This window comes from Sander vitreus, chromosome 5 (genome assembly GCF_031162955.1).
Source record: "Sander vitreus isolate 19-12246 chromosome 5, sanVit1, whole genome shotgun sequence".
Taxonomy (NCBI): domain Eukaryota; kingdom Metazoa; phylum Chordata; class Actinopteri; order Perciformes; family Percidae; genus Sander; species Sander vitreus.
The window spans coordinates 7960070-7987923 of NC_135859.1; the positions used below are offsets into that span (position 1 = coordinate 7960070).

The 27854-nt window shown below is 42.0% G+C and overlaps 2 protein-coding genes and 1 long non-coding RNA gene across 3 annotated transcripts; 1 reads left to right on the forward strand and 2 right to left on the reverse strand.

The window, feature by feature from the left end:
• Nucleotides 1-2608: 2608 nt before the first annotated feature.
• Nucleotides 2609-5157, forward strand: tubb2b (tubulin, beta 2b). The gene is made up of 4 exons (XM_078250298.1): nt 2609-2735; nt 3586-3694; nt 3772-3882; nt 3982-5157. The coding sequence occupies exons 1-4, from the start codon at nt 2679-2681 to the stop codon at nt 5040-5042; spliced, it is 1338 nt and encodes a 445-aa protein (XP_078106424.1). The 5' UTR covers nt 2609-2678; the 3' UTR covers nt 5043-5157.
• Nucleotides 5158-5296: 139 nt separating this feature from the next.
• Nucleotides 5297-12277, reverse strand: bcl2l16 (BCL2 like 16). The gene is made up of 3 exons (XM_078250299.1): nt 10787-12277; nt 10070-10681; nt 5297-5881 (listed from the first exon to the last, which is right to left on the reverse strand). Exons 2-3 carry the CDS (start codon nt 10550-10552, stop codon nt 5753-5755), a joined length of 612 nt encoding a protein of 203 aa, XP_078106425.1. The 5' UTR covers nt 10553-10681; nt 10787-12277; the 3' UTR covers nt 5297-5752.
• A 1073-nt stretch (nt 12278-13350) lies between these two features.
• Nucleotides 13351-27150, reverse strand: LOC144517988 (uncharacterized). Its single transcript, XR_013501986.1, has 3 exons — nt 27058-27150; nt 13864-14072; nt 13351-13521 (listed from the first exon to the last, which is right to left on the reverse strand). It is a non-coding gene; the product is annotated as an uncharacterized LOC144517988 (long non-coding RNA).
• Nucleotides 27151-27854: the final 704 nt, after the last annotated feature.

Here is a 27854-nt window from a genome sequence, read left to right on the forward strand (position 1 = left end):
CTGCATAGAGGAAGTTTTGGCGCCCCCAAAAAAGGTTTTAGCCAGCGCCAAAGGAAAATCCCCACCACCAAGCATCAAAATAAAAAGAATTGAGAATTAAAAATATCAATTAAAATCCTCTCTAAATGTGTTTAAGAGCAATTTACCAAACAACCGAACAAGCGGAACATAAATTTGAATATGAGAGCTGGTCTCAGTTTTACCTCCAGAGTCAGGCTGTGTCAGTCTCTCACAGTGATTTATTTAAATATTAATATTATTTCTCTAACCAGTTTTGTTAATTGGGGTTTTATTTACTCAAGCAAATTGTCAGAAATAACATGTAAATGCATAGATTTCTGCCAAATGAAGTAACAAAAACTCATTGCCTTTACTGTACGCAGACCTATCATGCTTTCTGCCATGTGTATAGTGAGACAGTGAGAGTTTCTGTGATTCTGTTACGGTTTTACTAAGTAAACATGTTTCATGTTTCAGTGACTTTGTTACTGTGAAAGCATTAAATCATTACAATCGCTGATGTGGGTGTGTCTATCCCAGCAGCATCTGTTTCCTTTTTTTAATATTGATCTAGCTGCTGGAGGCTGAGTGCCCCACCCAAAGGACCATTCTGAGTCTGGAAAACCCCTGAATAGAGGACATCCTTTATTTGGCTCCAGTGACAGAGCAGCCCCCTCAGCAGTGTGGGGCTGTGAACCCTTTTCTTGTCTGAAGAGTCTCCTTTCCTGTTGCAGGTTGGTTTTGCCAAATAATCCAAAAGCATAAGGATGACTGATTACAGTGCGTGGGTAAGGATCAACTGCAAAATGTTGCCCTACAGTTACAGCAAGCACCTGAAAACAAGGCCCAATGCAGACAAGGGGATACAGTAGGCTACAAGCTAGCTGGTCATATTTCCTTGTATCCTGATTCATCCTCTCTGTGACATGGCACTGTCATGGAGCAAACAGAGGAGGCCTTTGTGTGTCAGATTACAATGCACACACAGAAGAGACTACAAGCGTGACCTACATACTGGTTTGTATGATATGGTAAGCACAGCAGTGGTGTTCCTGTAAAAAAAAACATCTAGGGCCCAGGCAGTGTGAATATAAATTCATAATAATACTACCGTATTTAGATTTAATGAGACTCACTCAATGAAATACTACACACCCACCTAAAGACTATAGTCTGCACAACAACTAATCTACATAAAAATGTATGGTATGCATAGATACTGTGCTAATGGCTGGAGAGGTTCATGGAAAGCTTATACAAAGCCCTGTACTAAGGCACAGAAGTCCGCAACGCCCAGTGAGAAAGCCTAATCGTCATGGCGACAACCACCTAGGATGTATCCCCCCCCTCAGTTGTTAGAGACATGGCCGTGGCCCATGCAGAAGAGCTGGTGTCACAGCCACATTCTCGCCTGGAATTCAGATTAACTATTAATAAGCCCATCAGCCCTCATCCCGCAACCCTGCTTTACAGCAAACAATACATGCACAAACACATACAGGCTTTTGTTTTCTCCAGGCATCCTGTGTCTGAGCCATGTCCTGTGTGTAAACCTTACATTGAAGCTAAATTCTAATATTTTTAGTCTTACATTATCTTAAGAATCAGCCATAAATCTGCAACATTCTCTGTCTCAGATGTGAGTCTGACAGGTTAAAAGCCTATTCAGACTGAAAGAAAGTACTTTACATAATATGGGCTATTAGAGGTTTGGTGTAATGCACATCCTGTGTGAAATAATTGTGAAGTTTTTTTTCTTGATTCTGAATCAGTTCTTCAAATCTGTGTGCATTGGCACATCACCATCACACATGATAATTAGGATTACGTATCTGTGCAGTGCCCTGATAGATAAAGCCTACTATCAGGGCACTGCACAGCTCTTTTTGGTTGCCTGCCTTGTTAATAATACTGTAGTCCTAGCCCTTCTGTCCACACACAAATATCACTGTCCCTTACAGTTTCTGTAAATATGAAGTTATTGCCTAGTGGTTTTAATGATGCAGCTTTTATTTAGAGTAGGCCTAAAGGGAACTAATATGTAGACTTTGCTGCTGTTGTGCTTAGCTGGAATGTAAAACTGTAGACTCGTTGACCTAAAGGCGCATGACTGAACATCACGGTTGTTGCCACGACAGTCGTGTCCAATTCTGTTGCGACAGTTTCCGCTAGCGAACCTCTGCTAAACTGGACCATTGTATGCTGTTACGTTAGTCCGCCACGTGGACTGTGGCTAACTAGCAGTCAACAAAGAAGTCTTACAACTGATCAAATTAAAATAATTTACTTTGATTGTCAAAATGAAATGTTTCACTGTCTTTTACAGACGCTAACGTGCGGCTGTTACATGCAGAATTAAATCTGTTGCCAGTGTCGCTTTTCTTTTCCGCCATCATGAGGAAGTAGGCCAACGTCTTCAGATTAGACGTTAGTCACACGTTTGAGATGAATGTGATTGGCAGGCGGATTAGACCAATGGCGGATAAGCATTGAAACAGTTGATTGGTTTAAAATTGTGTCTGTAGATGACGCGTTCGAAAATCAGCCAATACACATTCGATCTTAGACGTAAAGGGCGGGTCTTGTTGTAGTATAAAATAGAGTTGAGCCGTCGTTCACACACATAAAGAAAGGCGATATCAGTCGTAGAAAGGTCCATCCCACCTCCACAAAGAAAAATGAGGGAAATTGTGCATCTCCAAGCTGGCCAGTGCGGAAACCAGATTGGTGCCAAGGTTAGTAAAACTGTATTTGCCATTTGAGTTCAAAAATTGAATGATTTTATTCATAAACGCCGTGTTCTCTGCTTTAGGAGCCGGTGCTTTGTGCCAATAACTGTAACGTCAACGTTACGTTACTCTTCCGACGAACCACGCCCTGGGAATATTAATGTCTTTGTGTAAATTACATTTTTAACGTTTTGATTTGAACGATTTCTTTTTTGGGATGTATTTAGTACACAATATGTCGACGTATAGACTAATAAAACGATTTAACAATTTTTTTTATCTTTTTAAATGTATCGAAATTCAATGTAAAGCCCAATGTAGCAGAACATCAAACTGCTAAATAGCAATTGAAACACTGTAACGACGTTTACGTTGACGAACTAACCTTGGGATACTGTCGCCTTTGTTCGACTGGCATTATTACTGCAACATTACTGCAATGCGGAAAAAAAGTGAAGTGATAATTGTCCCTTAAAACAAGCGCCTACTCTTGTAACGTAAAATGAACAGTATATAATTGTATGTAAATAAAGAATTTTCCAAGGTAACGTTAGATATAGTAATTTTGGAACGTTCCCTGCTCATTGAGGCCTAGCATTACTTGGCAATGCCTTTTGAACAGCGCCCGGCTTTTGCTTGAAGTAGGCGGTCTTGGCGGTTAGTGACGTAGCAGGATTTTTCAAATTCATAACCATGAGTCGTAGCCAATAGGGGATCAGGCCGCGCGCGCCGTTGTTGCACGGCGGGAAATCAAGTAGTCACTCCAGCCTTGTACATTAAAAGAGACTGTTAAATAAACCAGTTATAAAACATTATTACACGATTTTAAACTCTGTCAATTTTTTTTGTCTTGCAGTTTTGGGAGGTGATAAGTGATGAGCATGGAATTGACCCAACTGGTACATACCATGGTGACAGTGACCTGCAGCTGGACAGGATCAATGTTTACTACAATGAAGCCTCAGGTAAGTATTTTTGTACAGGATAAAGTACAGACTTTTCTTTGCCATTTATTTCCCTAACCCCTGACCTGCTTTTGTAGGTGGAAAATATGTGCCCCGTGCTGTGCTGGTTGATCTGGAGCCTGGTACCATGGACTCTGTGAGGTCTGGACCGTTCGGCCAGGTCTTCAGACCAGACAACTTTGTGTTCGGTAAAAAAAATTTTTTGGTGCGCATTTGTCCAGAGAATTTCAGCTACTCATTATGCATGTTTTAATGTGTGAACCTTAAGCTTGATTCTTGTTTTACAGGCCAGAGTGGTGCTGGCAACAACTGGGCTAAGGGTCACTACACGGAGGGTGCAGAGCTGGTAGACTCTGTCCTTGATGTGGTGAGGAAGGAGGCAGAGAGCTGCGACTGCCTTCAGGGCTTCCAGCTCACACACTCCCTGGGTGGTGGCACAGGCTCTGGTATGGGCACCCTGCTCATCAGTAAGATCCGTGAAGAGTACCCCGACCGCATCATGAACACCTTCAGCGTGGTGCCTTCCCCAAAAGTATCGGACACAGTTGTTGAGCCCTACAACGCCACACTATCGGTCCACCAGCTTGTAGAAAACACAGATGAGACCTACTGCATCGACAATGAGGCTCTGTATGACATCTGTTTCCGCACCCTTAAACTCACAACCCCCTCATATGGTGACCTCAACCACTTGGTTTCTGCCACCATGAGCGGTGTCACCACCTGCCTCAGGTTCCCCGGACAGCTCAACGCTGACCTGCGTAAGCTTGCGGTAAACATGGTGCCATTCCCCCGTCTGCACTTCTTCATGCCAGGCTTCGCTCCCCTCACAAGCCGAGGCAGCCAGCAGTACAGATCGCTCACCGTGCCAGAGCTCACCCAGCAGATGTTCGACGCCAAGAACATGATGGCCGCCTGCGACCCACGTCACGGCCGCTACCTGACAGTGGCTGCCATCTTCCGCGGCCGCATGTCCATGAAGGAGGTGGACGAGCAGATGCTGAATGTGCAGAACAAGAACAGCAGCTACTTTGTTGAATGGATCCCCAACAACGTCAAGACCGCCGTCTGCGACATTCCTCCCCGTGGCCTCAAGATGGCTGCCACTTTCATCGGCAACAGCACAGCCATCCAGGAGCTGTTCAAGCGCATCTCTGAGCAGTTCACTGCTATGTTCAGGCGCAAAGCCTTCCTCCACTGGTACACAGGTGAGGGTATGGATGAGATGGAGTTCACAGAGGCAGAGAGCAACATGAATGACCTTGTGTCTGAGTACCAGCAGTACCAGGATGCCACTGCTGAGGAGGAGGGAGAGTTTGAGGAGGAGGGTGAGGAGGAGCTGGCCTAAATGTGTCACTTCTACAAAGCTCTGCTGAAGTTTCATTGAAATAACGTTCCATGTCTATCCAGTTTTCAGTATTCTGTCTGCTGTTCATGTTAATAAAATCTTATGCATTTTTGAACTATGCCTTCCTGATTTTAATGACTTTGATCTATATAGAAAGCAGATGCTCTACGCTGTACATAAAGTGTAGATGCATAACTGGTATTTTGCCAGTATTATAAATCCAGGTAGACTAATAAGATGTATATAAAAAAAAATTTTTTTTTAAATTGTTAAATTCTCTGAGGGGAAACAAGTGATTAAAATGACAATACAAATGTAGTTAACACATCTCAATTGGCTTTAATAAAGGTGAAATCACAAATGCAGTACATGCCACATTGCTCTACAATTCTGAATACATGTGCACAGCTGACATAGCACAGAGCAGATTAATCATATTAGATCCTATAAATTCATAAACTGTTAAAAATTGTTAGCTCAACTTTTGCCAGCATGTGACTATCACAATGGCTTAATGCTCCTTACATCACAAGTATGTACATGTACTATTACTAGGTATGCCAGCAGTGATGGAAATTATACTAATGTGTATCAGTTACTGATAGTTTCTGCAGAATTAAAAGATGTACTGTAAAATTCCTTTTCCCGACATTTTCATATGGTTCACTCTTGAAGAGTTTTTGGTTGTTGACACTAGGTGGCAGTGTTGGCTAAGCTATTCTTTTCCACAAGAAGTAGGTGAGGATGCCTATGGCCAATGCCAGCAGTGTCCAACAGCACCCTTTCTTCACCTGGCCCTCCAAGCCCTGCTTCTCTCCAAAGCGTGATACAAAACCACTCTGTCAGAAAAAAAATAAGTTGATGAAAGTTTCAAATGAAATGATACAAGTCAGGACAATAAACTGATAATTGGATGTCCCGTTCGAATAATACAGCATTACTTGTGGAGCATCTTCCTTCCTCGATGCAGTAAGAGAGCATTCACGTATCATTTAGGAGAGAAAAAGTAAGTAAAGAAGCAGGTAGTCAAAAGAATGTGGGTTTGTGTGGTTTAAATTGTTATTTTTTAAGTTTTAATTCAGCATGTGGAAACCAGTTAATTAAAATATAATGTTTTTGTTGTTTACAGAAATTAAAGGAGTTTTTGTAGTATATCCTGTGGAAGTATAGGTCAATTTTGATACAACTTCAGTTGCACAGAGGCCCAAAATTGACTGTGGCAGTTAGATTGTGGTCATTTGTACAATTAAAAAGTTGTTTAAAAATATGCACTAAAACATTAAAGCACAATGTAAAGTGAAATAAAAGCAGCCACAATGTAGCATTTCTTACTATATGTGGAAGGGATCCTATCTTAAAGTCTATCTCTAGTTTTTATAAACTTTATTGTTATGCTTAAATGGTGCATATTCCTAAATAAATGTATATTTTAATCAAATTACCACTACCTCACTGACAGAAAAAAGGGGTAAGATAGTATCATCAAACTCTGGGCAAATAAAGAAGCTGCAATGTGTAGTCTGCAGTGTGCATTGTACCCTAGGGCGTAATTTCCAATGTCCGCCCCCACTTTTAAAATTCCCGTTTGTGTCCCCCCCACTTTCAAATATGTTTATTATTTTATTTATACGTCCCTATTTTAAACAATAAAGAAAGTAAGACAACTTCTTATACATGGTTTAGTACTATTCTTTCTAGAAGAATTTATCATTAGGTGCTTTCCGACCGGATAGTACTTGCACTTTTTAGAGGAAAAGTACACTTCTAAGCAGTTCTAAGAACTACTCTCCCCCAAAATCTTTTTTTCCGTTTGCATTCCCACTGGCCAAGTGGCCATAGGGACTGGTAGGAGGGGTAAGGGAGTGACGCAAGCACGGCAACGGTCTTTATAGCATCGTCACTAGACCTTAGCGCCACATACAACAACAACAAATGATGCTAATACTTGTGCACTTTTCCTATATTAAATGCTCGTAGTAATTCACGTAATGTTTTACTCAACACAGACGGGGCTTTATTATACTCGGAACAGACCCCGCCTCTGCCTGCTGCTGCGCTGTGGACGTGTGTGTGTGTGTGTGTGTGTGTGTGTGTGTGTGTGTGTGTGTGTGTGTGTGTGCGCGTCTCGGCCGGCAAGCCGCAGGACACGCTTGTGGAGTTTAACTCCGAAAAGACAGTTAACCACAGGTTCCCGTTAATCTTATGATGGACATGTGTTTTTTATTTAAACAAACAAACCGTCTACGGCGAAATAAAAGTCTCTTATTTACGAGAGCGGTCTGAGAGACCTCCAGCTTACCGCGAGGTGTCTGAGCATGACTGGCCGAGCGACGAGCTAGAAGCCGGGGCAGGCGCTTGCTGGCTGTCGCCTCACTTCATGGAGCTTCTGAACTCCGAAGAGGAAGTGAATTTAATGATGAATAAGATGGTGAAAATTGTTAAAAATGTCCCGTTGTTGGTTGTTGCTCTGCCTGCAAGATCCGAGATGGCAGTGGGCGTGACTTATAAGTTCGACCAATCAAGTACACCTAGGAAAAGGGAAAAGGGAAAAGACCCTGCTCTGAAGTAGGAGCTAAAAAAGTACGCTACAGTGGCCAGAGGAACTTAAAAATCCCCACATTTTTCCTGTCGGAACACGACAAAAAAAGTGTTCTAGGAACGTTTAGTTCTAAGAACTGCAAAAATCCCTCCGGTCGGAAAGCCCCTATTATGATCAACTTAATTATTTCCTGGATTTTGTATCACCATAGTCCCTATAAATGTATGTAGAAATGCAGCAAATTGCATTCAAATAAAAAAAAAAAAAAAATGTTTACGCCCTAGGCCGTTTAAAAATATTTTTTTATTTTAACCGATTCACGATGCATCGTTACATCCCGAATGCTAAAGTCAATTTACTAATTACGAGAAGCACTGCACAACCTGTGAAAACAATAGTATCATGTCGTTTGAGAGTCTGATGGAGTTTAGTCTACTCCGATTTCATTTATACTTTTTTTTTTTACTCCATTGTTAGAACACACTGTACACAGGCCTGAAATACACACATGCTCAGGTCCTATGCATGAACAAATGGAGAGATGTGCATGCAACTGCTGTACAGGCCTTAGTTAAGAGCACCTTGGCAGTGCCTAGGAGGTGAACTGGCACCTCTCCAGGTCACACTCCGTATTTCGGTCCGTACAGGGACTTGAACCAGCGACCCTTTGGTTCCCAACTCCCTACGGACTGAGCTACCGCCACCCCAAGCCAATTCTGAGAAAATTACTGAAGTGACATTACTTCTCTGCTTGGGCATGCAGACAACAAATAACAGATAGTCTGTGTCAAAACCAGGGCCATGGAGTTTAAAAAGAAGTGGGCTTTAACCAGGCTCTGATTAAAGACACTACCAAATTGCATTATGGGAAGAGTAGGATCCAGCTTTTTTGGAGCTTAGCCCATAGGGACTAAAAGGATATCTCTGCCTCTGCTGCTTCAATTTAAACCATTCTTTTTCAAATCTGTCTCTCGCATGTCCTAGATATTTATTGAAGTGCAATATTAAATCACTGCAGTGCTCTCTTAAGGGAACTGGGTTTTCACAGTTTGACATGATGGAGCAAGGTGGCAGCAGTTTGAGTTAGTTAATCAAAAATCTATGAAGTAGCCTAGCCTATAATGACATTATGGTTGCATTATTAAAGTAGGTTGATGCTATATATAAAGTTAGAGAACCAGCTTGTTTAAAGGGTAACTTTGGTATTTTTCAACCAGGACCCTATTTCCCCATGTTTTTGTGACTAAGTAACTGAAGTGACAAAACAAGCTCGCAATGTAACGTTAATGGGCAATTGGGCACCTCCAATTTACATCCACTGAAAGTGCTTGTTTTTACCGCTGACATGCTCAGATTATTATTCTACGTGTCTGACAACATTATGGAAAGGAAGGATCCCTACAGCAGTTGACCCAAGAGTAAGATTCTTTTTGTTTAACATGAAAAGTTGTCATCTAGGCTGCCAATTTGTTAAATTCTCCCCAATTTCGGGTTGCATTCCTGCGGAAACATCTCCGATTGGGTAGTGTTTGGTTCAGAAGCCTTTATCTGCTATCAGTTTTTGACTGTATAAAGTGCTGCTTCGTTCGATTACAATCTAACGTTAGCCTAGTGCTAAATATTAGGTAGCTGCATGCTAATGCGAGATAGCTGTAATACTGGCGGCCAATGCTGGTAATTTCTCCCCAATTTTGAGGTCAAATTACTGCTGGGACATGTCCGGTTGTATAGTATTTGGTTTAGAAGCCTTTATTGGTGATTTTTCACGGTACAAAGTCCTGCTTTATACTCCGTTGTGGTAGCTCCAACTTCAACTAACGATACAACAGCGAGGCTGCGTAGGAGCTCAGATGCCAGGAACGCTCTGGCCAATCAGAGCAGACAGCAGGCTTTGTCGGGAGGGGGGGCTTAAAGAGACAGGCGCTCCTTTTTTTTTAACATTAAAGCATGTAAACACGTTCTAGTACAAACACAAAATACGTAAGTAAAATACTGAAAATGCTATATAATAGTTGCCCTTTAAGGAGGCTACCACACAGCCCACTCACAACAACCTGTTTCACAGCCTGAATATGAAAACTCTCTGGTTCTTTGGGAATTTTTGAGTCTCAATGTCGGTAAATGTGCCAAATTCTGCTTTAAGCGTTCGGATAATTTCAGTTTGAAGAGAGTTGGTTTGGCACACAACTAAGGGGGTCAAAACCTAAATTGATGTGTGGCATAGAAAAAAGGGGTACGGTTCAACCCGTGGGCCGTGAGTTTGACACGTGCTTTATAACAATCTGAGCATGTTAGTGTCAAAAACATAGTAGACGGAAATTGACGTTTAGGCTACGTTGCAGCCTGGTTCACAGCTGCCGCTAACAGCATTCTTACTCAGTACTGGACCACTGTCAAATCATTTTGTTCGCATTGGTCACTTAAGACACCAATGCATGGGAAAATAGGGTCCAGGTTGAAAAATACCAAAATTGCCCTTTAGTCTTACCCATCCTCCCTTATCTCGTATCTCAGGGCAGATGACCCTCTCCACATAGGACCCCACACACTCCTTCAGCTGTGGCAGGACCTCCAGCATGCCCCTCTCATGGCAATGCAGAGCCATCTGGCCAGCCAGCACATACACCGATAGCACGGCGCTCCAGGCCAGGTCCCTGCGCCGCCCCCCAGGGACTGGTGGGAAGAAGTGCTCATCCAGGATGCTCATGAGCGTGGGGCAGGCCGTGTTCTCCGTCACGTCCTGGAAGACCCGAGGCCAGCGCCGGAAGAAGATGGGGAAGCGGGTGAGGAGCTCGTCTCCGGCGTAGCGCAGGGCCGTGGTGCAGGCTGTAGGGGCTGGACCCATGGCGCCATCTGCCCCCCCTGTGGTTACATAGTCTATGTAGTCATGGGCCATCAGAAAAGCCTCTCTCACCAGCGGGTCAGGACTGTTCAGGCCCAGTCGGGCCCCTGGCACCTCCGACTGACACATGGTCTTCTCCAATTGCCACTTCACTAATCACCAAGATGGATGGTCAGTAGGACACAGATAACAGCTCCAGTACCAAGCAGCAAAGCCATTCTCTAAGTCACATCAGTCTGTCATGGCAGTGTGGGGATGCTGTAAATGTGAAATTTAAAGAAATCACAGTATAGAGAAGAGGGGAATGAACATCCCTAATGCAGTGTCATTTTAAAATGAGGAAATAAAGTATTCATAACTTACCTCCTCTTTGCCATACACCATACACAGATAAAAAAGAATCAGCCAGCAGGTGAACGAGTGTTGGGGTCTCAGTGAAGTGTGTCTGTACGTGTTGCAGTCAGACTGGGTCACCCAGTCCCCTCGCCAGCTAAATATAGAGTCCTTGTTGGAAACTGACACTGATCTCCAACCTCGTATATGCACAATCATGGCCGTCCTGACACACAGCCCCATTCCAACACAAGAGGCAAGGCAAGGCAGGGCAGCTTTATTTGTATAGCACATTTCAGCAACAAGACATCTCAAAGTGATTTACATAAAACATTGAAGAGCAGTTAAAAACAATTAAAAACATTTGTTAAAGAGAATATGAAAGCAGCTAAAATAGGATAAGACAGGTATGAAGCACAAGAAGAAAAGTTACAGTGCAGTGAAAGAAATGAACAATTAAAATGGCAGCATCAAAAAGCAAAGTCTTCAGCCCTTAACGCTTTTAGTGCGTAACTTTTTTATATTAATGAACGTCCGTTTCATTCTAGCCATTACCCAATGAGTTGATACAAAGCTAATTAAGACTATCAGCTCCACACAACTCTCTCTGTATTTCTTAGTATGGCTATGTTCAGAAGATTGTGTCGTCCAGCGACTTTCGCACGCAGAAATTCGAGTGAAGATAATTACCTCTTCTGAAGAGTTAATCTGTTTTCTTTAATCCTCGATGTCTTCCTTGGCTACTAGCAACTGCATGGGGGAGGGGGTGGGGGTGGTGCGCAATCACGGAAGGCTTGTATCATGTGGACACGCCGACAGTTTTGTTATTATTACTTAGAATTCCTCATGGGGGAGACAGAAACTACGCACTATAGCTTTAATTTAAAAGAACTTAGATTTGCAGCGGACCGGCATTTTTCTGATATGTTTTTGTTCCAGATATGTGGTGCATAAAAACTGAATGCTGCTTCTCCATGTTTAGTTCTGACTCTGGGGAGAGAAAGCAGACTGGTCCCAACGACCTGAGAGGTCTGGTTGGTTCATAATGTAGCAGCAGAAGATAAATAAACCATTCAGTGCTTTATAAACCAACGGTAGTATTTTGAAATCAATTCTTTGAGAGACAGGAAGCCAGTGTAAAGCCCTCAGATCTGGAGTGATGTGATCCGCATTCTTGGTCTCAATGAGGACTCGAGCAGGAAAAGTAGCACAAAGGAGGAACAGGGTAGCTTTACATGAGCAAAACAATCAAATGCAATACATGATGTTGATCGGTTACAGCTTTAAGTGAGGTATTAACATCATGCACATGATGAATGCACAGGAATATGACACTAAACCCCTCTTTTCTGTTTCATTTAATTTATCGTGTTTGTATTTTAAGCATTTAGCCTGAGCTTTAACTGATCATTTTGCTGTCATAATACCCAATGAGCTTATTCTCTTGAATATTTTTTAGCACTGGGAATCTTTCAAACAACTTGGCATACAAATTAGGTATTAAAGGATAAGCTCACCCATATTAAACGGAAATTACTGAACACAGCTTTGTTTATTTTCCATGGTAATGCTTTTTTGGGATAGCCCAACCAGAGATGTGGCAACAATGACTAATGCTAAATAAGTCAAGGCATCATTTGATTTGTAAAAAAACAACAACACATACTGCATGAAAGCATCATGCATTTACATAACACATTACATTAACACTAGTCTATATCCTTGACGTTCCACTTCCGGGATTGCTCGGGTGCCGCAGGCAATTCCGCTGGATGCATGTCTTTTCACCGATGTCCGTTACCTCCGCTTTCTTTATGGTGGAATTTTAAACTCCGGTGGATTTATGAGTACTATGGTTAACAGCTCCTCAAATCTGTGCATGGTAAATTAAGACAGCTGGCTAGACTATCTGTCCAATCTGAGTTTTCTCTCGCACGACTAAAACAACTTTTGAAGTTCCTTCCTGAGGCTATTTTGCAGCAGCTACATGCGGAGTTTAGCGATTGTGATTGGTTTAAAGAAATGCCAATAAACCAGAGTACGATTTTCTCCCATGCAGGAAGCGAAAATTACGAATCCCACTATGGCCACGCCAAGACCTGCCCTATGAAGCAGCTTGATTGGTTGAGGTTAGGCATTTGACCTCAAGTGGTTAAGGTTAGGATAGCGATTGGTCAGGGGATAGGACCTGTACAAATGGGGTTACGTTACCTTGCATAAGCATGGATGCCTGGCCAATAAATGTTATTGAAGGGCGGATCTTGGCGTGGCCATAGCAGGATTCGTAATATCGCATTGAGGAATGCTGTGTGGACTAGCCAGACCCTCCTCGGCAGTGCTGTGGAGGAAGGTCTGGCAAAGCGAGACTAACTTGACACAGTCTAAGCGAAATCATTAACAGGACTAGAATAAATAATTTTATGTCTAGATAGATTAAAATTGCAATTAAGCGTGCTTTAACCATATTAGTTATAGTTTCTACTTATGGACTATGGATACAGCTCAATGGTACCATTGCACACAGAGGCTCATTATAAGCTTATACTATAATAGCGACAAAATAAATGTGCATGTATTAGTTGTGCAGCCTTAACACAAGTCAATTGTTTTTATTCTTAGGCATGGACATTCAGTAATTCAGTTATTCCTGTATACAAATAGGCAATGGACTTTAATATTTAATTAGAGCAATTATTGGGCTATGCTCATGTCTTTGTTGGCAGCTTCTTGTACAATGGTTGGATGTTGCAGAATGTTCGGCTTCCCTTCAGAAAGTGAGAGAAGGAAGAAATGGTTGAACAAAGTGAAGAGTAGCAATTTGACTATCACAGGAGATGCCACCAACAAGAAACTATGCAAGGTAGTGATGTGAGGATACTGTATTCAGTAACATTTAGAACATACCCTTCATGTAAAACATATACGGTACAATTAACAACTATAAGATATGATCATATATCATATGTTCTTGGGGAGATGGTACAGGTTATTGTTTGTGCATTAATTAATCTCAAAATGAACAAATGTTACTCTGCAGGCACATTTTGAGGCAGATCAGTTTGAGAGATCAAACAAAGGAAAGAGTAGACTAAAAGCAGATGCCATACCTTCCATTCTTGCACATCGGCCCAAGGTGAAAAAAAAGGACTCCTGCACCAAGACACAACCTTGCTCCTGAGCATCTAGCTCCCTGTCCACCGTCTCCATTTCCTCATTCCTCATCTCCCATCTGAATATGCAGGTTGTTCAGATCATTGGGGTTGATTGTGGAGATTCTGCTCAGCTGCCACTCCTCAGACTCTGGCTCCTCCTTTATCTGGATACCAGGAAAGAAGATGCAGATTTAGGGTCTCATACCAATTGGACTATTTATGTCCTCTCCCTGTGTTTACTGAACTCCACCTTTTACTACAGAATTCACTGTGACTGGGGTGGCCTCTAGCTCACCCAGTAAGAGCGTTTGTCCCCATGTTGGCTGAGTCCTGCAGTGGCCCTGGTTTGAAACCGACCTGCAGCCCTTTTCTGCGTGTCATCCCCCATCTCTCTCCCCCTTTCCATTCTATCCATTGTCACTGTTGTATATTGTATATTAAACTGTAATTGACTGTCTGTAAGTCAACTGCTGGGGCAACTGGAGCCCCTGGACCTACAGAGAAGTGGGACACATGTTAGTAATCTGACATCTATTACAGCATAGTCTATATCCACAATGTTTCAGCTCCGGGATTGCTCTTTTGCCGCCGGAAATTCCGCCGGATGTCAGTCACCTTCCACTTTCTTTGTGTTGTAATTCTAAACTCCGGTGGATTTATGAGGACTATGGTTAACTGCTCCCCAGATCTCTGCAGGGTAAATCCAGACAGCCAGCTAGACTATCTGTCCAATCTGAGTTTTCTCTCGCATGACTAAAACAACTTTTGAACGTACACAAGTTCCTTCCTGAGGCTATTTTGCAGCAGCTACGTGCGGAGCTTAGCGATTGTGATTGGTTTAAAGAAATGCCAATAAACCAGAGTACGATTTTTTCCCATGCAGGAAGCGAAATTACGAATCCCACTATGGCTATGCCAAGACCCGCCCTATGAAGCAGCTGGCCAATATTGCAAAAAGGTACTTGGCTACACCTTCCTTAACAGTGCCATGTGAGAGACTGTTCTCTTTGGCAGGCAACATTCTGCAGAAGAAGAGGTCAGCTCTATTATCTGAAAATCTGTTTGTCTGCCTGAGCAACTGGTTGAAAGAAGACTAGACTGTATGATTTGTTGACAGGAGTCATGTTGCACAGATGCACACTGTTTGAAGGAATGGTTATTCTGTTCCCTCTGTCTCTTCACATTCATTATGATATTCTATTTCTAAAATAGTCCTACTTATTGTTGCATTCATTTGAAAAAGTATAGGTAAGCTATTTGTGACTTTGTAGCAAACATTACTTTTACCCCTTTCACACCGATGGCTCAATCAGGGTTATACCCATGTCAACTGTGTGTTTGAATGGGGTAACCCTCCTCGATCTACTCAGCTTTGCGACCCAGGTAGCATATAAATAAATATATAAATAAATGTTGATTGAGGCAGAGAGGTGGGTTTGATAAGAGTAGACTAGGGTTGATTTCAATGTGAATTGCGCATGACCTGGGTCGCTAACAGCCGGGGCGGGACAAATTATGTGATTGGTTGGACATAAGAGTAGGGCAGTTGTCACAGGTCGCCGCACACTTTGAAAAAAACACAACATAATTTTGTCTCACTGGGCTTTGCACTGGGGTTTCACCATAGACTGTACAAAACTAGGATTTTCACAGACGGCTTCAACAACAGTAGAGCGGAGAGGTTCAATTTATTTCCGAACAGTCCGCTGGCAGCGGGTGCCTGAGTGTTCACTAGTCTGCCTTTTGCAGAGCGGTAGCAGAGTTTTACCCAGCGTTAGAACGTAAACGTATGAAAATAAGTCTGGTTTAATTCTCTCGGCACCGACGCTCTTACCCGCAATTTCCACCAACTGCGGAACAGCTGCGGATCGGCTCCGCTGCGTGTCGGCGCCGTGCTCTGCCGTCCTTCAATACCCACCAGGTGTGGATTTGTTGCGGAACGGCTGCGGCCATGACTGACAGCTGAAGTCACGAAGACCCACGAGATCTCGCAAATTCACGTTTGATCGCGCGATATAACAGGATGTAGTTTCTATAAACAGAACCACAAACTTGACTTCAGGCCTGTCTCCGCCCATTATGACGTTTTCAAGGTGTAGTGCAGGGAAATATGATCCGCCGTGAGCACGGTGTATTTTATTTTGAAAATTACCCGGATGTTTTATTTTGTTTCTGTGCTCGACTTCCTGTCCCGCATAATCTACCCTGTGCTGAATTGCTGCGGATCAGTCAAAAATAGAAGCTTTGCGTATCTGCTCCAGAGGGCTACGGATCGCCGGAGCTGGGACAGAGTCGGAACGCAGCCGTTCCGCAGTCAGTGAAAATACACACATTGACTCTAATGGAAACCTATTGACTCCGCCGCCGTTCCGGAGCAGATCCGCAGCCATTTCGCAGTTAGTGGAAATTGGGGGTTACTCCCTCTCTCTAGCACCCGTCTGCAGCCTGCAGTTCTTTTTTTCTCTCTCCGTCTTTTAAAAAAAAAAAAGAGTCGTGAAGCCAACAGCAAAGCCCAACTTTACTTTTAATGAAATCACCAAAGAAATGTTCTCCCCTCGTATTAAAGGGTAAAAAAATCGATACTAGAGTACCCTACAATAAATATGCAGAGGAGGAGAATCACTCAGCACAAAATCATCTGAGAAGTGTTTGATGGTTATTTATTTGTGCTTTAGAACATAATCACTGCGAAACAATTATAAAATAAAACCTCAACAAAACATGAGTTCTGCTGGTATACAGCTGGACTGGAGTATGTGATGTTAGCTGTTCACTGAATATGACTTGTAAAACCCCGCCCATTTCTAGCACTTAAGGTAATTGTTATGCATTGCTCCCGGGTTGACCCAGGTTATCTCTGATGTCATGACCAGGGACAAACCCATGTTGACTGGCTTGGTTTGAATTTCCAAAAGGAGGGTCGAACCCTGATCAGACAACCCTGGTAGGTGGTGTGAAAGTGGTAACAGTTGTGACTGATGGCAGCATTAATGTAGAGCACATAAGTTTCTGCGATACTAAATAATGGACGGAATCGTGAAATTAAGAACTTAAAAAAAGCTATAAGACGGATTCCACCATCTTGCAATACACTGGGGGAAACACTGCAGTCAATTAAAACAAATCAAAAGGGTGTATAATAAAAACCAGGCAAAAGTCATTAAAACAATGATTAAAGTAATAAAAATCGAGTGAAGGTTTTGTGCAAAATTCTGACTAAACAAAGCAGCAGTGACCCTCTGCTCTGCAGGGACACAAAGACATGAGTTAGTGTTCACAGTTATTTAAATAGCATTAACATCAACCAGTTCCGACAAAATAGTTTACCTTGGCTGTATCAACGCTCCTAATCAGGGATTATCAATAACTCTCGGCCAAAGCCGACTTCCACGTTGGACTTTAACAAGCTGTTCCTGACTGTGGCGTGCAAGCAAGCAGCACACGGGGACATCAGTCTGGAATACATTTTATGAGCTTAATGATATTTAAAGAAACAAACAATGATGCTATCACAACCTCACCAGAGCACGCTACATAGCCTGCCTCACACAGGAGAAACAGGAAATCATGCAGAGCGAACGAACGGGGTTAACGACCACCAGTCTTTATTTCTGAAGGACTGATCTGGAAAATTTAAACTTTATTTGCATATTTTCACGAATAGCATGTGATACAAACAACTTTTTAACAATTCGGCATCGTACTTGAAAGATATATAATGAGGCATTCAATGAGCATTATAACCCTACACAATGACAAAATAAATAAACTTAAGGTACTTCAGGTACTAAAATAAATTACAATAAAAAATTACAATACAAATACAATGAATTGAAAGGTAGGCTATATAATCACATTTCATTGAAAAAAATATTGTAGTACATCAGCTATATAAATACTTTTCTTATTAGATCTGGAACCTCACGGCATTGGTTTATTGTGAGGGCAAGCTAAATGGAAAGGGCATGACAGAGGTGGACTTAACCTGCCGGTTATACAAACAAACATTGTGATTGGGTCTATAGAACGTAGATATCGTTAATCTTATTAGTAACACTTTTTTCTTCTTACACACTGGACTATTATTTTGGCAATGGTGGCCTAAAACGTACTGAAGCGAGTTTGTGACCGGGAGGTTGCCGGTTCATTCCCTGGACCGAACAGGATAAATCTGGGTGGGCACTTACCACCACTGAGGTGCCCTTGAGCAAGGCCCTTAACCCCAACTGCTCCAATGAAGCTGTTCAGTGGCCAGTAGATCAGACTGTGGTTGTACTGGGCAGCTTCCAAAGTGTGAATGTGTGAATGGGATCAGAGCGTTCCTGCAAAGGAGAGAGTTCCTCTCAGAGAACCTAATCTGAATAAAAAAAAGTTTAAAAAAAATCCCATTCACATCAGGCAGAAATACAGGTATCTCAAATCTGAACTAACAAACCCAAAACCCTTGCATGGAGAGATGTCTAAGGTGAGAAGGTATGTTGTTTTTCTTACTTGGCTGAATCAACCCTTAAAAAGTGCAGATCCAATTTCACCACATGGGAGCAGTAATGTATTACTAGAGACACACTAACTCTTATTTACCAGTGTGTGTGTGTGTGTGTGTGTGTGTGTGTGTGTGTGTGTGTGTGTGTGTGTGTGTGTGTGTGTGTGTGTGTGTGTGTGTGGCGTGCATGTGTGTGGTTGGAGCTGGGGCAGGCTCACATGGAATTTCATAGCTCTCCCTTGGATTTTAACTCATAACTTGTAATCTTACCTCTCTATAATTAAGAAATACATGTAAATGCAAACATGAAGAGCCATTCTAATTAGGTGCAAGCTAAAAGTATTTAAATTGTGGCTACTGCCTGTGAGATCTGGATTTACACACGGCTAAATCTACATTGTCCTTTAAGTGTTTACTCTCCTTAATTGAAAGCTCTGTGTATGGCATTTATGTACGTTGTTAGTAGCCTATACAGCGAAGACATGATCAAGTGGTACCATTAGCAGCTCTGTATGCTCCGGCCATCTGGCCATCATCCCATGCACATTGTGAATGTGCATGGGAGGGGAGATAAGTCTAACCATCCAGAAAGAACCCTAACCCAATCCCTGCAAACACACACACAAACACACACCTTCCGATGTACTATCAGAGTGTGTTTGTGTGTGTGTTTGTGTGTGTGTGTGTGTGTGTGTGTGTGTGTGTGCGTGTGCGTGTGTGCGTGTGTGTGCGTGTGTAAAATGGCTACCTAGTTGTTCCTCTATTGCTGAGCCAGGGAGCAGGGGAAGTGACATGGTTGATAGAGGCTCCTATCAAGCCTCTCACATGTTAATCTGGCAACATCTGCAAGCAGGGGGAACTTCCTGTCTCCTTTTTATGTGTAGATGATTGTCCTAAAAGGGGAAGGTGCAAGATGAAAAGGAAACATGATGTAACTTACAGTTGCTTCTACAGTAGACTACTACAAGTGTCTACGACTACACTCGCAGCTTTGAGGCTGTTGCTTAATGCTAAACGTCAGCATGCTAACATGGTGATATTTAGCAGGTATAATGGTCACCATGTTCACCAGCTTAGTTTTGTATGTCAGCACGCTAATGAGCACTAACCATAAAGTACAGCTGATGAGACGGTATTTAGCCATAATCAAAAGTATTGGTCAAATTACATTTTTATCTGATAATGGAAAATTTCATGACAATCCAAAAATTGTTTAGACATTTCACTTAAATCCACAAATATAAACCTCATGGTGGCGCTAGAGGACAATTCAGGGGATCACCAAAGTCCATAGCAATAATCTTCTGGATAACATGAATGTCTGCACAGAACTGAAAAAATATAATAAAATAATCCTTTCATAAGGAAAAATGCCCAAAATAGTCAGATTCAAGCCTCTCAATATGAATATGAGCATATTGGCTGGTTTTCTTTGTCTTCTACGTTAGCAAACTCAATATCTTTGGGTTTTGGAGCTGTTTGTATATTATTATATACTTTTATATATATTTTTTTTTTACAATTAATCAATTATTTGAGTGTTGCCTGGTCGGTTATCCAGCTTTGCCTAACATGGGTTAACTTATATACTTTGTGCTTGCTTTGCTTTATTTTTTAGCTTTTAATACTCTCTTTCTGTTCATTTTACCATTTGTTTCTTCCTATGGTTACTTTCTTATTCACCAGGAGGAAAAAGTAAATCAATTACAGTGTTTTATCAACAATAATTCATCTGCATAGCCTTAACCACGGGTCAGGGGATAAGAGTTTCTCACAACAAAGAATGAGTTGATAAGGACTAGACAGGCCTGTATGGGTGGATGCTATTACCATGGTTCACACCCCCCTCCTTCTAATGAACACAATGGCTCCATTTCTGTCATTTTCATCCCTGCTGAAGTGTTTTTGTCAGTACATATCTGCTCCAGGGTATCACACACACAAAGTACCTGCAATAATTTAATCCAAAGCATTACAAACCTACCCTTTCCGCTGATAGAGGAGCACAATGGAAATGGTCTGCCATGCAGAGAAGTTTTTAACCGAGGGCAAAAGTCATCAGTGAGATGAAGCGTGCATCATTACAGAGCTAATTTAACTACTTTGCAAAACAGAAACAGCAGTGTGGTTCTGCTGAATGGAACAATGCAGTGAGTGTGTGTCTATTATCTTCAATTATCATGCGAGTATCTTTTGCTCTCAGGAAGTGGCTTATCAACATCTACATAGAAGTTGAAATGCACTTTGAAGTTCCTACCCATTGCAAAAGAAGAAGAAGGCTCCAATAAAAGCTGCAAGGTGACAGAGAAAGGTTGAACAAAGTAGACGGATGAAAACCGACCTCCTACTGCTCCTCCCCACCAACCCTCAAACAAACAATCGCGATCTCCACGCCTCTTGTTCTGGACTCCCATCAGCCTCGCAGTGGGAGCTGTGGTCAGAAAGAGGAGGAAATTGCTCTGAATTTGTGGGTAATTGAAAACACCTTTATCCCCCTGTGTCTCCATCTCTACCTGCTTTAAAAACCTCCTCCCCGGTGCCCACCTTCTATACCAATACACTCCTAATGGCACCCCTTTCCCATCCTGTCCTCCATCTCCCACTGGACTGAATTGATGCAAACGATTGCGCACCCATTTGCTGTCTGGAGGAGAGGTGACCCATTGTATGGTTTGCTCGCTGTCTCCTGGCCCACCTTCTCGCAATTGCAGGTATTGATGCCCCGCCATTGTTTCCCCCTGCCCAGGGGGTGGAGTGGTTTGGGGGAAAATTGTAGGACCCCTCAGGTGTTTGATGGCTTTTATTGATTCACACCAGACTCCCCAGCTCCCATTTACCCTTTGCTACGCAGAACAAGCTTTTTAGATATCGGCTGTATCTGCAGAAGCAGCTATTGTTAAGACGTATTATTCTGTTCCACCGATGCATAAGCACACATTTTCTTCTCATGTGTGGCTGATCAATGCAGACTGGAGGAAAAATGGTGGTCTTTCTGCATCTCAAAGTGAAGCTGCTCAACTTTCAAATGTCTCTCATTAATTGCAGTGTCTGTTTTAATAAGAAATAAACAACACTTTTTCACGGGTTTTTTTCAAGGATCTTTAAAGTTACACAACCATCCAACAGTTACAGGAATATTTTAAGGACACCAAAACCTTTAACTTTGGCTGCTTAATTTCGGTTGTGTGCAATGTAATCTAGAAAATAACATGTATTCTTTCATGTAATTAAAGGCGATGGTTAATTAAGGGCAACCAGGGCAAAGCCCTTCCTGGTGGCAGCACATTGGTTTTGAATCTGTTTAAACAGGTTGTGGTCCAGCTATTTATTTTCTACCACCTAAAACACACTGATGGTAATTCTGTCTGGTCAGCTCAGAAATGGAAAATCAGAGCTAAAGCAAATTACTAATTGTTTTGATGTCTTACAAAAAAAGCTGTCACTGGTGATAATTAAATGCTAATTTCAGGGTACCACAAAGATATGGCGGCAACTAAAACTTTAAGGTGTAAGAAGCAATGTTTTACTTGTTTTTTTGCTCAAATTGATCAGCAGGGCTCACAAGATTTGCTGATCAATGCCAGGCACTTCTCTTTTTATATCATTGGCAGCACAGTTTTCAAGCTTTCATAAAGGCCCTGTGCGTTGAGTCACAACAGTGATGTTGCAGGTTCATTGCATGTCACACTTTGCAAGATGGGTCTGTCTCGTAACGTCTTGGTCACAATCTGTGTCAGAAATATGTATACATTGATAAAACTGATAAAACATTTTGAGGCATGTTAGATGTGAATGCCTGGTGAATCGTAGTGTAAATCCAAGAGGAAATGCCAGCAAAGACTCAACTCACGTCATCCATCTGCGTGATGTTTACAAAATGCATTAAAAGCTTTGGCCATAGCACTTGCACAGTTTTTTTCTGAAACGTCGTGAACATCAGTGCAGAACAATATTGTTGAATTGCTGTGAAACAATTCAACAATATTAGTTAGTAGGTTAGCATTTAGTGTTAATGATTTTAAGTGCACCTTTGCATTCCTCAGATCTCTGCAGTGGAAATCCAGACAGCTAGCTAGACTATCTGTCCAATCTGAGTTTTCTGTTGCACGACTAAAACAACCTTTGAACGTACACATGTTCCACCAAACCAAAGTAGCCTCTGCCATATTCACATTAAAGAAAATTAGGCCCTTGCACTGCACGTTCCCCATTGCTCTGCTCAAGATTATTTGAGGATGTGGGGGAGTCTGTGCAGCTAGCTTATTCGCAAGAGCAGTTTGTAACAAATTGACATACTTTATTATTTCCTGTTGTAATTACCAATTGAAATGACCTGCAAAGTCATTTCTGCAGGTTTTTAAAGTCAAGACTACATAGGCCTGCACGCTACAATGTGAATGTTGTTAGGTAAAGGATCCTGCATCACCCTGTCAGGGTTTCATTCGCAATAATCACCCTCTTAATCTACATTATCCCGTTTATTACATGGCTACGTACTAGAGAAGTCAATCACTTGACACAGAATATTGATTTAAAAATGATTTCATTTAAAAAGAAAAATGGTCCTCCATATTCTAGGATCAGAACTGCGTCCATGGCAAGAGTTTGTTATTCAAAAATAACATACTGTAGAATACTATAATTGACCCATACTGTTTTATAACAGCAGTTAAATCACTACTAAGACTCAAACAGTACAATGTAACAAACCTAGTAGACAAATCTGAAGGCTGATATTTTGACCAGTAAATGTTTTCAGTTTGGCCTCATTATGATGAAGATTTACTGCATAGTTTGATACAGAAATACTCCTTATGAATGTATTCGCAATTTATTCTCTCATCATCAACACAAGCAGTGGCTGATCAGCTATGGGAACACTCACAAAGGTCAGCGCAGCTTACGTTCAGTCAACCGTCTTAAACATCTCATTTTGTGTGTCACAAAATAATATCAAGCTCCATTTACCAGCTTTTTCAGAGCTTTCAGTTACATCTCGCGGTATTCATCACCAATCTGAACTGTGCGAGTAGGTGGAGTCACACAAACTAAGTCTAGAATAAACCTCCAAGCTCAAATCTCAACTGACTTTTGAGCTAGGTTTTAGCGACTTATTTCTAAAAGGCGACTAGGGACAAATTTAGCGACTTCAGACTATCAGGGGAAAAGCAAGATATATTATATTGTAGTTAATGCATGCTGCTCAGAATAATTACATTCTATGCTCTTCTGCCAACAGCACAGGGTCTCTCTCCCTCTTTTCTTGGGCCGTGGAACAGGCAGTTAGCCGACACACAGTCACTTAGCTTTATGAATATGATACGTGATGGCATCACCAATCAACACCTACTCATGAACGGGTTAGTATGATATCGTACGAAAAGTTATGCACTCTAAAACATAAGACATACAAAAACTAAGAGACCGCTGGCTGGTCACATGACATCGGCAATCTGTGACACAGAGCAGCAGTTGCTAGCCGAGCGGCCGTTGCTAGCTGTTTAAGCTGCTACAGAGCTTCGTGAAGCCGGCTACAGACCTCCACCACAACCCGGTCGTATTGCCTGGTCATATCAGCGGTTGTTGGTGGTTCAGTTACCCGAGAATAGGTGACTTTGAGCTGGGTACAGAGCACCGCAAGCTGCCGGTTGTGTCGGTGGACGTTACGGTTAAGTTTAGGCACTGAAATGACTAAAGTTAAGTTTATGAAAAAGATTGTGGTTTGGATTAAAACACTCCCAAGGAACACACATTTCCTGGGTGGAAGTCTTTTGTTTTCCCCAGGAAGTGAACTCCACTCCCTGGCTTGAAAGTCCTGTGTGTTAACACCCATCCATCTACACTGACCTCCTCTCTATGTGGCCAGCCACGCTCTTATACAGCAGCAATGTGGTGGTACAGCAAAAAAAAACATGGAAATCATACAAATTACTGTGCTTAACTTTTCATGAGAACAGGCTGCACCAATATGCAAATGAGCGTATGACGGCATCTGGCGACTTTTAGCGACTTTTGGAGCTAGTGCTAGCTACAGTGGGGCAAAAAAGTATTTAGTCAGCCACCAATTGTGCAAGTTCTCCCACTTAAAAAGATGAGAGAGGCCTGTAATTTTCATCATAGGTACACTTCAACTATGAGAGACAAAATGAGAAAAACAAATCCAGAAAATCACATTGTAGGATTTTTAATGAATTTATTTGAAAATTCCTCGGGAAAATAAGTATTTGGTCACCTACAAACAAGCAAGATTTCTGGTTCTCACAGACCTGTAACTTCTTCTTTAAGAGGCTCCTCTGTCCTCCACTCGTTACCTGTATTAATGGCACCTGTTTGAACTTGTTATCAGTATAAAAGACACCACAACCTCAAACAGTCACACTCCAAACTCCACTATGGCCAAGACCAAAGAGCTGTCAAAGGACACCAGAAACAAAATTGTAGACCTGCACCAGGCTGGGAAGACTGCATCTGCAATAGGTAAGCAGCTTGGTGTGAAGAAAGCAACTGTGGGAGAAATTATGAGAAAATGGAAGACATACAAGACCATTAATAATCTCCCTCGATCCGGGACTCCACGCAAGATCTCACCCCGTGGGGTCAAAATGATCACAAGAACGGTGAGAAAAAATCCCAGAACCACACGGGGGGACCTAGTGAATGACCTGCAGAGAGCTGGGACCAAAGTAACAAAAGCTACCATCAGTAACACACTACGTCGCCAGGAACTCAAATCCTGCAGTGCCAGACGTGTCCCCCTGCTTAAGCCAGTACATGTCCAGGACCGTCTGGAGTTTGCTAGAGAGCATTTGGATGATCCAGAAGAGGATTGGGAGAATGTCATATGCTCAGATGAAACCAAAATAGAACTTTTTGGTAAAAGCTCAACTCGTCGTGTTTGGAGGGGAAAGAATGCTGAGTTGCAGCCAAAGAACACCATATCTACTGTGAAGCATGGGGGTGGAAACATCATGCTTTGGGGCTGTTTTTCTGCAAAGGGACCAGGACGACTGATCCGTGTAAAGGAAAGAATGAATGGGGCCATGTATCGTGAGATTTTGAGTGAAAACCTCCTTCCATCAGCAAGGGCATTGAAGATGAAACGTGGCTGGGTCTTTCAACATGACAATGATCCCAAACACACGGCCTGGGCAACGAAGGAGTGGCTTCGTAAGAAGCATTTCAAGGTCCTGGAGTGGCCTAGCCAGTCTCCAGATCTCAACCCCATAGAAAATCTTTGGAGGGAGTTGAAAGTCTGTGTTGCCCAGCGACAGCCCCAAAACATCACTGCTCTAGAGTAGATCTGCATGGAGGAATGGGCCAAAATACCAGCAACAGTGTGTGAAAACCTTGTGAAGACTTACAGAAAATGTTTGACCTCTGTCATTGCCAACAAAGTATTGAGATGAACTTTTGTTATTGACCAAATACTTATTTTCCACCATAATTTGCAAATAAATTCATTAAAAATCCTACAATGTGATTTTCTGGATTTATTTTTCTTTCTCATAGTTGACGTGTACCTATGATGAAAATTACAGGTCTCTCTCATCTTATTAAGTGGGAGAACTTGCACAATTGGTGGCTGACTAAATACTTTTTTGCCCCACTGTACTTTCATGAGTCTGCAACACTGATCTCATTTTGTTTTTACAGCATCCTACCTACAGGATCTTATGTTATCTTTATAATTCATTCCCCATAATATTTTGCTAGTATAAGAAGTATTGCCCATCCGCACTACTTGGAATTCTGACTCGCTGCACCTCTACACATTCCTTAGCAGGAAGTCAGACTTTCTGCCATGTCTGAAACACAAACTAGCATGAGAAAAGCCACACAGCTGAATACACGAAAGTGTGCCACTTACAGAAACTCAAACATCAAAAGGGAAAAGACGTCAGAGTACGAGAGACGCTGATTGATCTGCGGGATGTGCAGTGCAAAACTGCAGTAATGAGCGCTTAGCACCACACACAGAGACAAAGGAAAAAAGGAAAAATAACAAGGAACTCGCAGATTACCACTTTAACAGCGCATGGAGATGTGGAACAATCAGCAGAAGCGTGATCCAATTGGAGCATACAGAAATAGAAATAGAGCTTTAGAGGCTGTTATGTTCATTGTTGTGAAGGAGAGGCAAGGTGAGAATTGACTCTCCAGTGCAAGGGAGAAGGCTCTCCATGCCAATAACCACCTCTTCATCAGCATCCCTTTGACACCGGTGTTCACCCACTGGAATATATATCACTTTCAAAAGCATTACGCCTGCTCTCCAAATATTTAATTTTGAACTTGAGGTGTACCTCTTGTTTATATAACTAAGGCCTCCTCTCAATTAGAGCACCTAGGGGTGGGAGGAAACGAGGATGCATATCTGTACACCCATACCCCCTCTCGCTCTCTACCTCTCAAACTCGTTTATGAACAGTCATACATACACATATACGCACCCTCTTTCCCTCTCTCTCTTCCTGCATAGCTGTTAAGGAGATAATGAGATTAAAAATCTATTTTTGTCAGCTACCTGCAAGTGATGCATTAGTGGAAACATTCTGCAACACTACGGCTATTACTAAAATGAATGGGAATGAAATTGCTTTCCCCATTTACCCACTTCAATGCCTGTCACACTCACAGAGTTGTTAGCAGAGGCTTATCTCACTCACCTGGCCATATTCGTTTTTACATTATTCCAGCATGAGAGTCTCGACCTCAGGGACTCGGAGGGTAATGGTGTGTCACACAGGGTTGAGATTAGAAGAAGCATTGTAACACTACAGTTCTGCAATGTCCACATGTATTTAGACATAAATAGGGGGAAGTAGGAGGAGAAAACACACTACTGTATTATGTGGTAGAAAAAGTACACTCTTATTGTAAATATTGTATTAGATATTGTTCTGTTAAGTTCAGTCTTGTCTATAATGTCTATCATATATTCAATTATAATCAAGAAATCAGATAAATGTAACTTTACTATGTAATTATACTTTGGGATCAAGATATTTACCAGGTCCCACACATATATTCGCTTTTATTTCTACGTAACATAAGTTTAACAGGATTCACTATCAATCATGTATCACTATGGGTGTTTATTCAATGCACACTGGGTTCATGTTTTAAGTTAGTGTACAATGTTTAAGCACAATTTAGGCCCTGCAGTCTCGGAGATGAGACTTTTCTTTCTGTGTCAAAAAGACAGGAAGTGCAGTTTGAAAGCTATCTTTAGTTTAAACAATGATGATGTGAGTGAGCTAACGCAGGGAAGTTAGCATTGCAAGGTGTATCCTGTCAGTGAGTGGAGGAGTTCGCTCTTTGAGATAAAGCTGAGATAGAAAATGAGTATAGATATAAAACTGTAAGAACTTGCTTGTGCATTGCTATGTTCCAAGGTAATAGGATCAATGACACAGAAATGATAAAGATATTTCGAAATGTATTGTGTCTTCCACTTCACTAA

Excerpts from the sequence above, each read along its gene's own strand:
- bcl2l16 (XM_078250299.1), bottom strand. The coding sequence starts at position 10,552 with ATGTGTCAGTCGGAGGTGCCAGGGGCCCGACTGGGCCTGAACAGTCCT. Across the intron at positions 5,882-10,069 it reads TACGAGATAAGGGAGGATGG|AGTGGTTTTGTATCACGCTT; the intron begins GTAAGACTAAAG and ends TTTTTCTGACAG.
- tubb2b (XM_078250298.1), top strand. The coding sequence starts at position 2,679 with ATGAGGGAAATTGTGCATCTCCAAGCTGGCCAGTGCGGAAACCAGATT. Across the intron at positions 2,736-3,585 it reads GAAACCAGATTGGTGCCAAG|TTTTGGGAGGTGATAAGTGA; the intron begins GTTAGTAAAACT and ends TTTGTCTTGCAG. Across the intron at positions 3,883-3,981 it reads ACCAGACAACTTTGTGTTCG|GCCAGAGTGGTGCTGGCAAC; the intron begins GTAAAAAAAATT and ends CTTGTTTTACAG.